Source organism: Bubalus bubalis, chromosome 1, assembly GCF_019923935.1.
Source record: "Bubalus bubalis isolate 160015118507 breed Murrah chromosome 1, NDDB_SH_1, whole genome shotgun sequence".
Taxonomy (NCBI): domain Eukaryota; kingdom Metazoa; phylum Chordata; class Mammalia; order Artiodactyla; family Bovidae; genus Bubalus; species Bubalus bubalis.
Genome location: NC_059157.1, coordinates 74,392,240 through 74,406,130, shown reverse-complemented (window position 1 = coordinate 74,406,130; position 13,891 = coordinate 74,392,240). Strand labels below are relative to the sequence as shown.

At 34.6% G+C, this 13,891-nt stretch overlaps 1 protein-coding gene across 2 annotated transcripts in view; it reads left to right on the top strand.

Moving 5' to 3' along the window:
- GBE1 (1,4-alpha-glucan branching enzyme 1) overlaps nucleotides 1-13,891 on the top strand; it is a 318,328-nt gene that overhangs the window by 206,193 nt on the left and 98,244 nt on the right. For both annotated transcript variants that reach the window (XM_025282385.3, XM_025282389.3), the window contains exons 8-10: nucleotides 2,670-2,785; nucleotides 7,089-7,216; nucleotides 11,483-11,581. In XM_025282385.3, coding sequence (XP_025138170.3) covers nucleotides 2,670-2,785; nucleotides 7,089-7,216; nucleotides 11,483-11,581 — 343 coding nt within the window. The remainder of the gene's footprint in view (nucleotides 1-2,669; nucleotides 2,786-7,088; nucleotides 7,217-11,482; nucleotides 11,582-13,891) is intronic.

The following is a 13,891-nucleotide window of genomic DNA, read 5'->3' as shown; positions in this document are numbered from 1 at the left end:
AGAAAAGTAATTGCATATTTTATGAAAAAAATAAAAGCTGTAAACTAAAAAAAAAAAAAGAAATTCAAACTGAAAAATTTATAGCACAGTTGTCCCTCAGGACCTTCAGGGGATTGATTCCAGGAGCCCCAGCATATAGCAAGATCCACCAGTGCTCAAGTCCCTTGTATAAAATGGCGTTATTGTTGTTCAGTTGCTCAGTCGTGTCCGAGTTTTCCCCACCCCATGCACTGCAGCATGCCAGACTTCCCTGTACTTCACTGTCTTCTGGAGCTTGCTCAAATTTATATCCATTGAATTGGTGATGCCATCCAACCATCTCATCCTTTGTCATCCCCTTCTCCTCCTGCCCTCAATCTTTCCCAGCATCAGGGTCTTTTCCAATGAATCAGTTCTTCACATCAGGTGGCCAAAGTATTGGAGTTTCAGCCTCAGCGTCAGTCCTTCCAATGAATATTCAAAATTGATTTCTTTTACGATTGACCGGTTTGATCTCCTTGCAGTCTTCTCTATCACCTCAGTTGAAAAGCATCAGTTCTTCAGCACTCAGCCTTTTTATGGTTCAAGTCTCACATCCATACATGACTACTAGAAAAACCATAGTTTTAATTATACGGCATATGGCATAGTACAAGGAATACAATGGTCCCTCTTTAGCCAAGGATGCAAAATCTGAGATTATAGAGGGATGACTCTGTATTTATTAAAAAAATATAAGTAGACCTATGCAGTTCAAACCTCTGTTGTTCAGGGGTTCCTATCCTCTGCAAGATAAACAGAACAGTAGTGCATGTCAGATCAGGCCCAGGGACCGTTTGTGATCTCTGGTTTACATATTCATATCTTCATAAATCTGCCCAAGAGATTTCCTATTTAAACAGATTTTGTTCCTACTCTGAGGTATTTTGAACTAAAAGTAGCTTTCAGTTTACCTTTCAGAAGTAAAATATACATTACTAATCAAATGGACAAATTAGGAAAGTCTGTCCTTTTCAAAACATTGTTAAGAATGAGTTGTCAGTATGCACATTTATTCAAGACTTTTTTTCTGAAATTCTCATGGAGCACACTTGTTAAAAAAGAGTATAGATGTATACTTCCTTTCAATTTTTGCGGTGAACTCAAAACTGCTCCCTTGTAGTTCAGCCTGTAAAGAATCCATCTGCAATGCGAGAGACGTGGGTTCAGTCCCTGGGTTGGGAAGATCCCCTGGTGAAGGGAAAGGCTATCCGCTCCAGTATTCTGGCCTGGAGAATTCCATGGGCTGTGTAGTCAATGGAGTCACGAGAGCTGGACATGACTGAGTGACTTTCACTCCCAAAACTGCTCTGAAAGAAAAGGTTATTAATTAAAAAGTAAAAAATATAGATATTAGAAATTTCTATGTAAAATAGAGCAGTTTTGATCTGTTCATTTCTTTTTGTTAAACAGAAATTGTTTTTTTAAGCCTCAAATGAATATTCATTTTACCTTCCCCATGGCTTGGCCAAACAATCTGGAATCTCCTGGCCTCCTTTTATACCTATTGGATTGTTTGGATTTCTGGGTTTTTTTTTTTTTTCCTCTTTTAACTTTGAGTAAGTTTTCAAAATTCAAAGTAACTTATCTAAAGCAGTTAATTACCAGAAATACTCATTTTACTGCAGAGTTTAGATTTACAATTCTGGAGTTGATTGTGATGACTTAATCTCCACTTAGGTCAGATTGCTTTTTAATATATGGAAGGTTAAAAAAAAATACATAAATTTCAAGTGGGTTAAGGAATTGTGTACACTCTTACTGCTTTGTCATTAAGCTAAATGAGGTATTAAAGTCTTAAAACCATCGTTATAATGAGATAGAGAACTCAACCATAACTGTATGACTAAAAAAAAATACTAATTGATGATGCCCTCTTTTCAGTTGTCCGAAATAGACTTATTTTATGTGGCGTTTTTAATTGAGTTATAACTGTTCTTTGTTTTTCTTTCTGTTTTTATGGGTATAAGACTCTTTAACTTGTAGAACTTTTTACTTTATTAAACATCTATTCTCTAGTAATTTAGGTCTCTTTCTTATACCCTCAGAAAGCAGGTCTAGTAAGTGTAGTAGTGCTTATCATAAGGTTGATTTCAGGAGTCTTTTTCTTTTAATTTTTATTCTAAACTGTATCTGTTTGAAACTGTAGAATAAGGAAACATTTTAAGCAAACACTGAAGGCTGAAGGTAGTTTTCTACTGATAATGAAATTATGTTTTCTAAAAGAAGAATATATGTAACTGTGGTTATTTTACATGAAAAATCTTGATGAAAATTCAGAAATAAGTAATAGATTTTTTGGGGTAACCATTACTATGTAGTGGTTACTGTATGCTTGCTGAGGATGGAACACTGAGCAAGACAGTGTTCCTGCACTTTGGACCGGACTGGTCCATTGTTTTCTTAGTTTTTCTCAGACATTGAGTGATTTTTTTAGTTAAAGAAATTTAACAGATTTTCCTTTTAGAATTAATTTCATCAAACACATGAGGTAAATGTTAGTTTTCTGGTGTTTATATGGTATATTTCTTTGAACATCATGACTCCTAAGATAGTAATTTTGATTTTAATTATTATTCTTAGCAAAGGATGTATAACAAGGAAAATGCTCTATACATTATGCCTAAACGTGTATTTATCTGTTATTTTAGCTGGGAAGTTTTAAGATTTCTTCTGTCAAACATAAGATGGTGGTTGGAAGAGTATGGCTTTGATGGATTTCGTTTTGACGGTGTTACATCAATGCTCTATCATCACCATGGAATAGGTAGGTAAACTGATACATTCCAGATGTAACTAAGGATTTTATTTTATATTTTTACTGGACGATTATAACCAGGCTTAGGATTCAGTTACATTGTTACAATGACCATTATTGTTGGTTTGATTTTTATTAGTTCTTTTATGTCTCTAATCACTTCTGATCCCTTTTTGGCAAGAAGTCAGGTATAAATACTTTTTATAATAAATAAAGGGTAATGATTTTCTTTGAAATATTTCTACTTAATATGCTATCCTTAATATGTGGCATTCTTTTAAAAAAATTTTTTTAAGGATATAATTTATTATACCAGTCTCAGGCTGTGAAAATGACAGCAATTGTAATGAAAAATAAATAACAAATTAATAAATGAGAACATTTGTTAATGTATGGGTTCATTTGCATATTAAACATTGAAGATAAATGTATACATTTTAAATATAAATGTGCTCATTTAAAATTAAACTATAAATTAATTTGTAATTAAAACTATGGATTAGAGACCTTCAGTTTAAAAGTTGTACAAAAAAGTAGAATCATAGAATCCTAATCCTTCAATAGATAACATGTAGAAAAAATATTGTTTTTTTAATGACCAAATATTTAGCAACCTTATTCATAACTAATACCTGGAAACAAGCCAGGCATGCTTTAATAGATAAATGGTTAAAAAATGTGGTATATCCATAGCATGAAATTCTACTTAGCAATAAACAATAACAATATGGATACATATAACAATTTGGATTAATTTTCAGAGGATTATGCTGACAGGGAAAAAAACTTGTTTCAAAAGAGGACATATATATAATATGATTACTTTTATGTATCATGCTTGTAGTGACAAAATAAATAGAGTAAGTCAGTCGTCATCAAGGGTTAAGGACCATGGTGAAAAGGCAGGAGGAAGGTAGATCTCATCATAAAAGGATATCAGGTGAGCTACCTGTGATGTAATTTTATATCCTGACTGTATAATGCCAGTACCTTGGCTGGGATATTACACCATGGATTTTCATATGTTCCCATTGAAAATGCCATTACACCATGGCGTTTCAAATATTGGGAAAACAAGTAAAGTCTACATAGGATCAGTTCAGTTCAGTTCAGTTCAGTAGCTCAGTCGTGTCCAACTCTTTGCGACCTCATGAATCACAGCACGCCAGGCCTCTCTGTCCATCACCAACTCCTGGAGTTCACTCAAACTCATGTGTGTTGAGTTGGTGATGACATCCAGCCATCTCATCCTCTGTCGTCCCCCTTCTCCTCCTGCCCCCAATCCCTCCCACCATCAGATTCTTTTCCAATGAGTCAACTCTTTGCATGAGGTGGCCAAAGTATTGGAGTTTCAGCCTCAGCATCATTCCTTCCAATGAACACCCAGGACTGGTCTCCTTTTGGATGGACTGATTGGATCTCCTTGCAGTCCAAGGGACTCTCAAGAGTCTTCTCCAGCACCACAGTTCAAAAGCATCAGTTCCTCGGAGCTCAGCTTTCTTCACAGTCCAACTCTCACATCCATACATGACCACTGGAAAAACCATAGCCTTGACTAGATGGACCTTTGTTGGCAAAGTAATGTCTCTGCTTTTGAATATGCTCTCTAGGTTGGTCATAACTTTCCTTCCAAGGAGTAAGCGTCTTTTAATTTCATGGCTGCAGTCACCATCTGCAGTGATTGTGGAGCACTGTATGTTATTTCCATATAACTGTGGCTTCCCAGGTGGCTTGAATAACCTGCCAATACAAGTTCCATCTCTGTATTGGGAAGATCCCCTGGAGGAGAAAATAGCAACCCACTCCAGTATTCTTACCTGGAACATCCTACGGACAGAGGAGCCTGGCGGGCTACAGTCCATGTGTTTGCAGAGTCAATGCACCGAGCAAGTACACACAAACAATCTACAGTTATCTCAAAATCAAAAGTTTAATTAAATCTTTTAAAAATCCTCTTTATATCAGAACAAAGTGACTCAAAGTATGTATATGAAAATGTTATTTAGTATAAGTATATGAAAGTATATAGCATAAGTATATGAAAATAGTTATTTAACTATTATCTCACTTAACTCTGTAAACTGCCTTCAGAAGGACTCTTGGGTGGTATAAAAATAATGCTTGTGTAGATATCTCATTTTAATTTCTTCTGCATTAAAACTTTGTTGTAGGAAATACATTGTTTTTATAAGATTTACTCAAATATTTTTTACAACCTTCTGAAGTGTGGCAGGCCTTGTCTGTTTGGCTAAAACCTCAGAAAAACAGGGACATATGTTTTAAATAAAAATATGTATCTGTATTCACCTGGGGGCTTCCCAGGTGGCTCAGAGTAAAGAATCAGCCTGCCAAACAAGAGACTTGGATTCAGTCCATGGATTGAAAATATCCCCTGGAGAAGGAAATGGCAACCCACTCTTGCCTAGGAAATCCCATGGACTGAGGAGTTGTCAGGGACCAGTCCATGGGGTCACAAAGAGTCAGACATGACTTAGTGACTAAACAATAACAACAATTTACTGACAACAATCAATCCATGATAGAGACTTTAGAAATCAAAACATAACTGCCAAGAAAAGCTGCTACAGTCAAAATCTGCTGTTATCTGCTCTTATTCATGGTGCTACCTACTCCCCTCCCCATGAAACATTTCTAGGGAGCCAGTTGAATCTATAAAACATGACGGATTTCAGTGATACCTTCCACTGTGGAGAGAAGCTGACTTTGGAGATGAAAAAGGCAATCATGATAAAATTCAAGAAAGATCTTTTCCTAGATTAAAGCACCTACATGCCTGCCCCTTCAGAACCTTCCTCTGCTGAGAGCTAGGTGTTTTCCAAAGAATTGTGGAGATGGGAAAATGAGCTGAAATCTATGGATATGGTATATGCTTCTTATGGTCAGAGAGCTCAAAAAATGGAAAGAAAAACATTGAATTATTTAGCATGTTTCCCAACTTTGAGATGAAGATGAAAATAAAAATTGAAACTGCAAAAAATTATATAATATACCAGAAGAAATTTGAGATGACACTATTAACATAGACACAGAGTGTTTAATTTATAAAATTCTGTGATAAAGAAAACTTCATCCAGTAATATCTTGAAGAAAAAGTAATTTACCTGCATAAATGAAAAAAAAAAAAAAAAAAGGCTGAGCTCATATTATTCCATTGCCACAGCAGTATCTGCAAAATTCTTAAGGATAGAAACTGTCATTTGAGAATTGGATATTTGAATTGCCATTGTAAGATACATTTGAAAGAAATTGAAGAGTCCACGTAAAAATATCCTTCAATGATAGAATCGAGCAAACTGAAAAAAAGGAGTTAAAATAAAAGAACTTATATATAAGAAATCAGTGGGGAAAAAGGCAGGCATTCAGCACTAAGTAGACTTAATTAAAAATAATAGTAAACAGCTGAAAGAATAGAAAGTTAATAGTATAATACCAGTAAGTGAAATATACTATAAGCAATCAAAATCAGGAGATGGGGCAAGTGGTGGTAGAAAGAAGTTGAGGGATATTAAACTGTTTTTGTCATCATAGGAAATCCATACTCCATAAATTCTAGCCATATTTAAAATAATATAAACATTTTGTCTCAATTTTATGATGGTTTTCCTATTTGCTTGCCTTCAGAGGGATCAAATATGAGCTATCTAATATTAAGATCTCAGTGTGACTAAAAAAGTTATCTAAAAATTAAAATTTATAAATCTCTTGTATTTTATTTTGTGCTGGACAATTCAGTTCAAATTAACTTAAAATTTTAAATCACAGAGATTTTGTTTGCTTTTGTAAAACAAAAGTTGAATTGCAGGATTATCTGAACTTTGAATGTAGTTATCTGGTACTTTTTAAGTTAGATCATATAGTTACTAATAGCATTATATGGGGAGAAGGCAATGACACCCCACTCCAGTACTCTTGCCTGGGAAATCCCATGGATGGAGGAGCCTGGTAGGCTGCAGTCGATTGGGGTTGCTAAGAGTCGGACACTCAACTGAGCGACTTCACTTTCATTTTTGACTTTCATGCTTTGGAGAAGGAAATGGCAACCCACTCCAGTGTTCTTGCCTGGAGAATCCCAGGGACGGGGGAGCCTGGTGGGCTGCCGTCTATGGGGTCGCAGAGTTGGACACGACTGATGCGACTTAGCAGCAGCAGCATTATATGGTATCAAGGTCCATTACACTTTGCTCTGATAACAAAACTGATATAAACCAACTAATTGTGGGGGGTGGCATTTGTACAGAGTTAAGACTTGCCTACTAACATAATGCATCCATATTGATTTTCTGTTTTCCAGGTGAGAATTTTTCAGGTGATTACCATGAGTATTTTGGACTACAAGTAGATGAAGATGCTTTGACTTACATCATGTTGGCAAATCATTTGATTCATACACTGTATCCAGATTCTATAACAATAGCTGAGGTAATAATGATCTCTACCCCCTGACCCCCTTTAAGATAGAACATTTTGTTGACATACAATATTTGAATAATCTCTATGTTGTCAATGATTGCATAAGTGAAATTATACCCTGACTATAGTGCAGCTACCTTGTCTGTGTGGCACATTATTCAGAATTCACTGTTTTCCTATTATGAGATAATGTTCCCTAATTACTTGTCATTATTCCATTGTTAAAAAAGAAAATGCCAGTCGTTACAAAGTAAAATATCCTAATCAGTGGACAAGTCCTTTTGCTATGAGACCTTCAGCACAGAAAAAGAATTGAATATTAATATGTGTCTGTCTATTTAATCTTTTTTTTTTCTGGCTTAATCATCAGAGATGGCATGGTTCACTGCCTGCGAGCTTCTCTGAAACCTCTCTTGTTCTGATGCGATTACCTTTCTTGTTTACGTTATTGCTCTCGGATTTCCAAATGTTCACTAGTTATTCATGATTACTGAAGGTTCATGATTAACTGTCCCAAAGCTGCACTGTAATGATATAATTCGGTATATGCATAATTGACAATTCCCCTCTTGGTGATAAATTTGATAAATTAAGAAGTTTGTTAAATGCTTATGCTAATTTAGATTTAGTACTAAAATCCCTCTGGTTTTGTGAGTCCTCTAACTAGGAATTATTATTAAAATTGAATTTCATGTTAAAACTGTTCTATACAAAATATAGAGGTTGGCATATAAAAATAGTAAGACTATCTTTGAAAGAGTCAGAGTTAAGAAGTATTTTCATGTTGTTGGCATTTAGTTCATTGAAATGAAATGTAGTCATGATGGTCTCTTATTATTTATTATTTGTATAGTCTTTCTTCTTGCATCATTTCTCAAAACTCAAAATCTCAAACTACTGATATGATTTCCTTGTTCATGTCTGGATTGAGAACAGCTACTCTATTTAGGCCTTTTGCCTTCTAAATATCTTCTAGGATAGAGCAATGAATCCTAAATTCCTGGAGTAAATTTTCATATAAAATTTTTTTAAAAGTCCACAATTACAATGTCATCTTGATATCCTGTATTGTTTCACAGTCTCATCTTACCTGTATTTAGTTATAACTTATAAGTCTTTCCAGTGCTTGTGCTAATACTTTTTGTGCTGAATATTTTTAATGTACTTCAGAAGAAATCTTAAACTTTTATTTTATACTTTATATATTTTACTTTTTATCTGTCAAACATAAAAAAGTTATTTAGCTATTTATAAAAGTTAATTATATTTATGGCAATTTGAAGCAGAGACATTATGGATGACAAATTACTATAAACAATTAATGACAGTGCATATCAAAAGCAGGTACTGAAGAAAAAGAAGCAATTATTTAATACATGAAACTGAAAATTGTTACATTGATCTTTCCGTTCATTTCAAGTAAAATAGTTTCATCATCTAGGGAGCTTTTGTCTGATTATTCGTGTTTCTACCAATGAAACTTTGAGACTTTAGCCTACTTTATATTACTTGGCTTTAGATTTTTTTTTAAACAAGATGTGTCTTCAATTTATTCTACTTAAATTGAAAACTACTTCAATTTCAATACATCACTTTTCTGTCTAGTGGGAGTCTATTCAAGAGGTGGAATTGATCCTCATGAACTTTTTTTTTTTAAGAGAGGAATGTGGTGTAACGAATAAGTAATGCAATGTTATATACAGTCTTGTATATTGAATTTAGTTATAATGATAGTTATTAAAATTGAAGCCTTTTTTCTGGAATATGTCTACCTTTATACGTGGTTATATTTGCTGTATTAATGAAAAATATTTTTTGATGACTGAAGCTTTCTCCCCCTCTGTAATAGTCATAAGTGATCTTTAGATTAAAGAATTAAAGCTATTTTAACTTCATTGGAAGCATATATGAACACTTGAATATCCTTTTGTTATCAACTTCTTTATATTTAAGTATATTTATTTTCATGACCATTACATTTTCTCATTTTCTTCTTTTAAGATTTTAAAAGAATAGTTCTTAACTCTCCACTTTCAAACAAGAGCTACAAATACCTCATAAGCATTAACGGGGGCAGCCTTCTAGGAGTCAGATTTAGGAGTTAAGACTTATTGGTCTCCAGATATTTTTCTTAGCAGATTCTATTTCTTATAAGCTATTTTCTAAAACTACCTATAGACCAAATATAGAAAGCACCTTAATGTTTCCTTGAGAAAAAATTATCTTGATCTTTAATGCCATCTTATTACTTGTCTCATGAAAACTCTGGGTCTTCTAAAAACTTTTCCAGGAAGCTACTGCATATGTATTTCCAGTGTCTAACACAGGTGCCTGATACTTAACACATATGTAGCCAGCATTAATAAGGAGTTGAACTGAATACCTATCATAACTGTGAAAATGTGACATAAAATGATTTATCTGTTAACCATTCATCCTTTTTCACTTTTTTGATTTATCTTTTTCCACTTTTATAAACTTATAAAAAAGTATGTAGAATAAGATATTATTGATGAATATTTTCTTATGGATATATTCCACCATGTACTATGTCTTGTTGTACCTCTCTTCCATTAGTAAACCATGAACACGTTATTTTGGAAATCCAGAGAGGTCATATGTTTGTTTTTTTATAGCTTTTCTGTGGGAAGAGTTTGAGGATGGTATTGTGGAAGAAGAAGCAATTAAGTCTCAGAGAGCTCACAGTGTGTGATAGTCTTTCATAGGAAGTAAGGATAATGATCCAAGTGAGAATTTGGGTAATGACACACACAGAAAAGCTGTCAGAAGCACAGGGAAGAGTGATTATTTCAAAGGGGATGATATATTGAATATTTAAAATGAAACAGTAGAAATGATGATGGGGAGATGTAGGTTTTTTCCCCCACACTTGCTGTGTACTTCTGTTAACAATTTTGACGACTCCATAACACTGTCATTTCATGATTGTGTGTGTTTGTGTGCACGCATGTTTATTTAGGATCTAGTTCTTGAATCCTGAATGTCAAGTATTATGTCTTATTTACCATCAAAGCCTTGGCAGCACCTTCATAAATCCACTCAGTCAATAGTTATTGAGTTCCTGCTTTGTGCCAAGTGCTCTTCTACTCTTCTAGATTCTTGGCATATGTCAGTGAACAACAGCAGCAACAACAACAAAAGTCCTACCCCATGTGTCTTAAACTCTAACAGTTAGTGAGGAAGCAGGTAATCAAATAAAAAATTATATTGTCAGTGCTTACAGTATAGTTGTTGATTTGTATCCTAAACTGAAGAATTTAAGTTTTCTATTGTTGACTGTTGCAAGCTATTCGCAGGCAATGATAGGAGCAGACCATTCAGCAGCAGTTAGTGTAAAGAGAGGCTGGAGATGGGAGTTCCACTTATGTGTGGGAACATAGTGGTCAGAGGAAGTAGTTCGGTGGGTTAAATAAGATAGTGTCTATAGAAATGAGGCAAAAGAAAATAATTTATTTGAAAGATATTGTGGAGTTAGAATTGCTAGTACTTATACCATATTTTACCACCATTGTTACACTATATATTTTGTTGCATCTGGGTCCTTACATCATTTTCTTTTTACTTATCTGTTTGACCATATGTTTATTTGATTACCGATAGTCTAGTGGTAGCATGACTGTAAGAAGACCCTGTCAAAAGGTTGGATGTCTGAGTCCCAGCTCTGTCCTTGAGAAACATGTCTTTAGCGAGCCCTTCACCTCAATAAGCCTCGATTTCTATATCTTTTAAATGAAGAGGATCCACTAGATAACCTCAATGACCCTTTCCAAGTGTAACTGACTCTCTTGAAAGCCATCTTACTGCTTTGCTCTTAATGTGCTAACTCTATTTCTATTTCATCAGAAGCTAAGTGCTCACAAAATACATTCTCTGACACTGCTGTATACACAGAAGAATAACAGATATACAGCACATGTATTTTTATGATCGATGAAAGCAGTAGCTAATACGTATTCAAAAATTAGTGTAAGAAACTGTGTTTCAGCAATAACACTTTTACTAATTTGTGTTCTCTATGTGCAACTAAGGAAAAGAGAAAAAGTCCTGCAATGAAAAGCACTACACAAAATCTTATTGGGTAATGAGATATGCTATCACAATGCTATCTACTTTTACAATTATGCTACCAAAATACTCCAAGAGTATATACCCCCATTTATTATTTGTATTTATTGGCCTGGATTTACTGTCACAAGAATATTTAGTAAAAATTTGATCAATATGAAGTGATAATGCTGATGCTCTTTATTTTAGGATGTATCAGGAATGCCAGCTCTGTGTTCTCCAATTTCCCAGGGAGGGGGTGGTTTTGACTATCGATTGGCCATGGCAATTCCAGATAAATGGATCCAGGTAAGGTTTAATGTAAATATTTTTTCCCCTGTGGATACTATGTCTTATGTTGGTGTATTTATTATTTCTTTGATTTATTTCGTAGTTGTGATATTTTAATTGAAGTATTAAATTCTCTCATTAGTGTGTTGATTCTTGTGCCATTTAATAAGATGCCTCTCAAACTTCTAAAAGTTCTAATTTAAAGTATTCACACTTGCATTATGCAGGCATGGGGAAGATATGATTGATATAATGTTAGCTATGTAAATGGAATTTTGCATTATCAGTGCAATTATATGAAACTCTGGCGTTCTATATTTAAAACACATTAAACTTCATCAAAGCATCCATTTCTGCCTGCAAATCATCAATTAATGTAGAAGTCACTCCTTAATTCCCAGTACTTATTTCTTAGCATGGTTTTTTACTCAACAGATGTGGATTTATCCATTCCTTCATTGAGTATTTAAAAGCCCTTACCATGTGTCTGGTACTGGGAATGAATAATTGTATATGACACCTTGCATATAATTTCTAGTATACTTTTATTAAATTTAATAACAATTCAAGTGACTTGGATTATATTTTGTTTCATTTTATTTTTGTCTAAATGACCAAAGTTGTTATAGTCATAAGTGATCTTTAGATAAGATTGTATTTAGATAACCTAAAATAAGACTTAGATTTGATATAAAACACTCTTGAGTGGCAAAGTCTGATTCACAGGCTGAGTATTCATAAGAAGTCAGATATGTATCAAATAATCATTGCTTTCTGATAAAGCCCTTTAGTACAGACATGAACTGGTGCCATGATATCACAGTGGCAGAAGAGCTTAACTTTGAATAGAAAAACCATGAAGCCTATTCTGAAGGAAGTGGTTATTGTGATCATCTCATGTCTCTTCTGTGTCCACAGGCAATTTGGGCAGTGTGCAACTGTGATATTAAAACTCTACCAGCACAACTTCTGCTTTTCCATCTATCAATTTCTCAATCATTGTCAGGTCAAAAAAATAAGTGTTTTACAAATCTGATCAGAGTTAAAAACCAAAGAGACTTTACTAGCTGGGAAAGTTGCTTTGTGTTTGTTATTAAAAAAAAAGAATGTTGTGATCTTCAAGTTTCTTACCTCGGTTTAGGCTCTTTGTCCGCCCACCATCTTTTACGATTTCTAATCTTCCACAAAGGTGTTTTCCCCCTTGCAAGTGCCAAATCTTGCTTTTTTAACATCCTACTGAAAAGCCTTCATCAGGCTTTCAGCAGATTCAAGGATATTTAAAGGTGTACATCAACCTATAATTATTTCAATCAATCATAGCTCAGAGCAGGCTATTTCCTCCTCTGAGTAATAATGGCAGTTGTCTTTTCTTTTCTTTTTTTTAACATTTAACTTACTAAACACTTCAGTACCTTGTATACTCAGGATACTGTACTAGGCAGTACATCATGCAAATGGAAGAAAAAAACTGTATTGTTCTCCGTTTAGATTTCTGTGGAGTTAAACAGGTGGTAAATTGGTAAAGAATTTGTCTGCCATCACAGAAGACACCAGAGATACAGGTTCAGTCCCTTGGTCAGGAAGACCCCCTGGAGAAGGAAGTGGCAACCTATTCCAGTATTCTTGCTGGGATAACCCCATGGACAGAGGAGCCTGACAGGATACAATCCATGGGTTTGCAAGTGTCAGACACAACTTAGCTATTAAACTACCACCATAACATTTTACAAATCTATAGTACAATATCACAATCAGGATAGTGACATGGACATAATCAAGATATGGAACATTACCACGAGTTTCCCAAATGTTGCCTTTAGAGCCACACCTACTCCTTTCTTCCCCAAATCCCTCCTGAACCTTTGGCCACAACTAATCTGATCTCCATTTCTATAATTTTTTCATTTTAAAAATGTTATATAAATGGAATAATACAGTATGCAACCTTTTGGGCTCACTTAGTCAAATTCTCTGGGGATTTCATGTGGGTTGTTGGATATATCAGTAGTATATTTCTTTTCAAGATTTTTTTTTAAATTTTTATTGGAGTATAGTTGATTAACAATGTAATGTTAGTTTTAGGTGTCAGATCAGATCAGATCAGATCAGTCGCTCAGTCGTGTCTGACTCTTTGCAACCCCATGAATCACAGCACGCCAGGCCTCCCTGTCCCTCACCAACTCCCAGAGTTCACTCAGACTCACGTCCATCGAGTCAGTGATGCCATCCAGCCATCTCATCCTCTGTCGTCCCCTTCTTCTCCTGCCCCCAATCCCTCCCAGCATCAGAGTCTTTTCCAGTGAGTCAACTCTTCGCATGAGGTGGCCA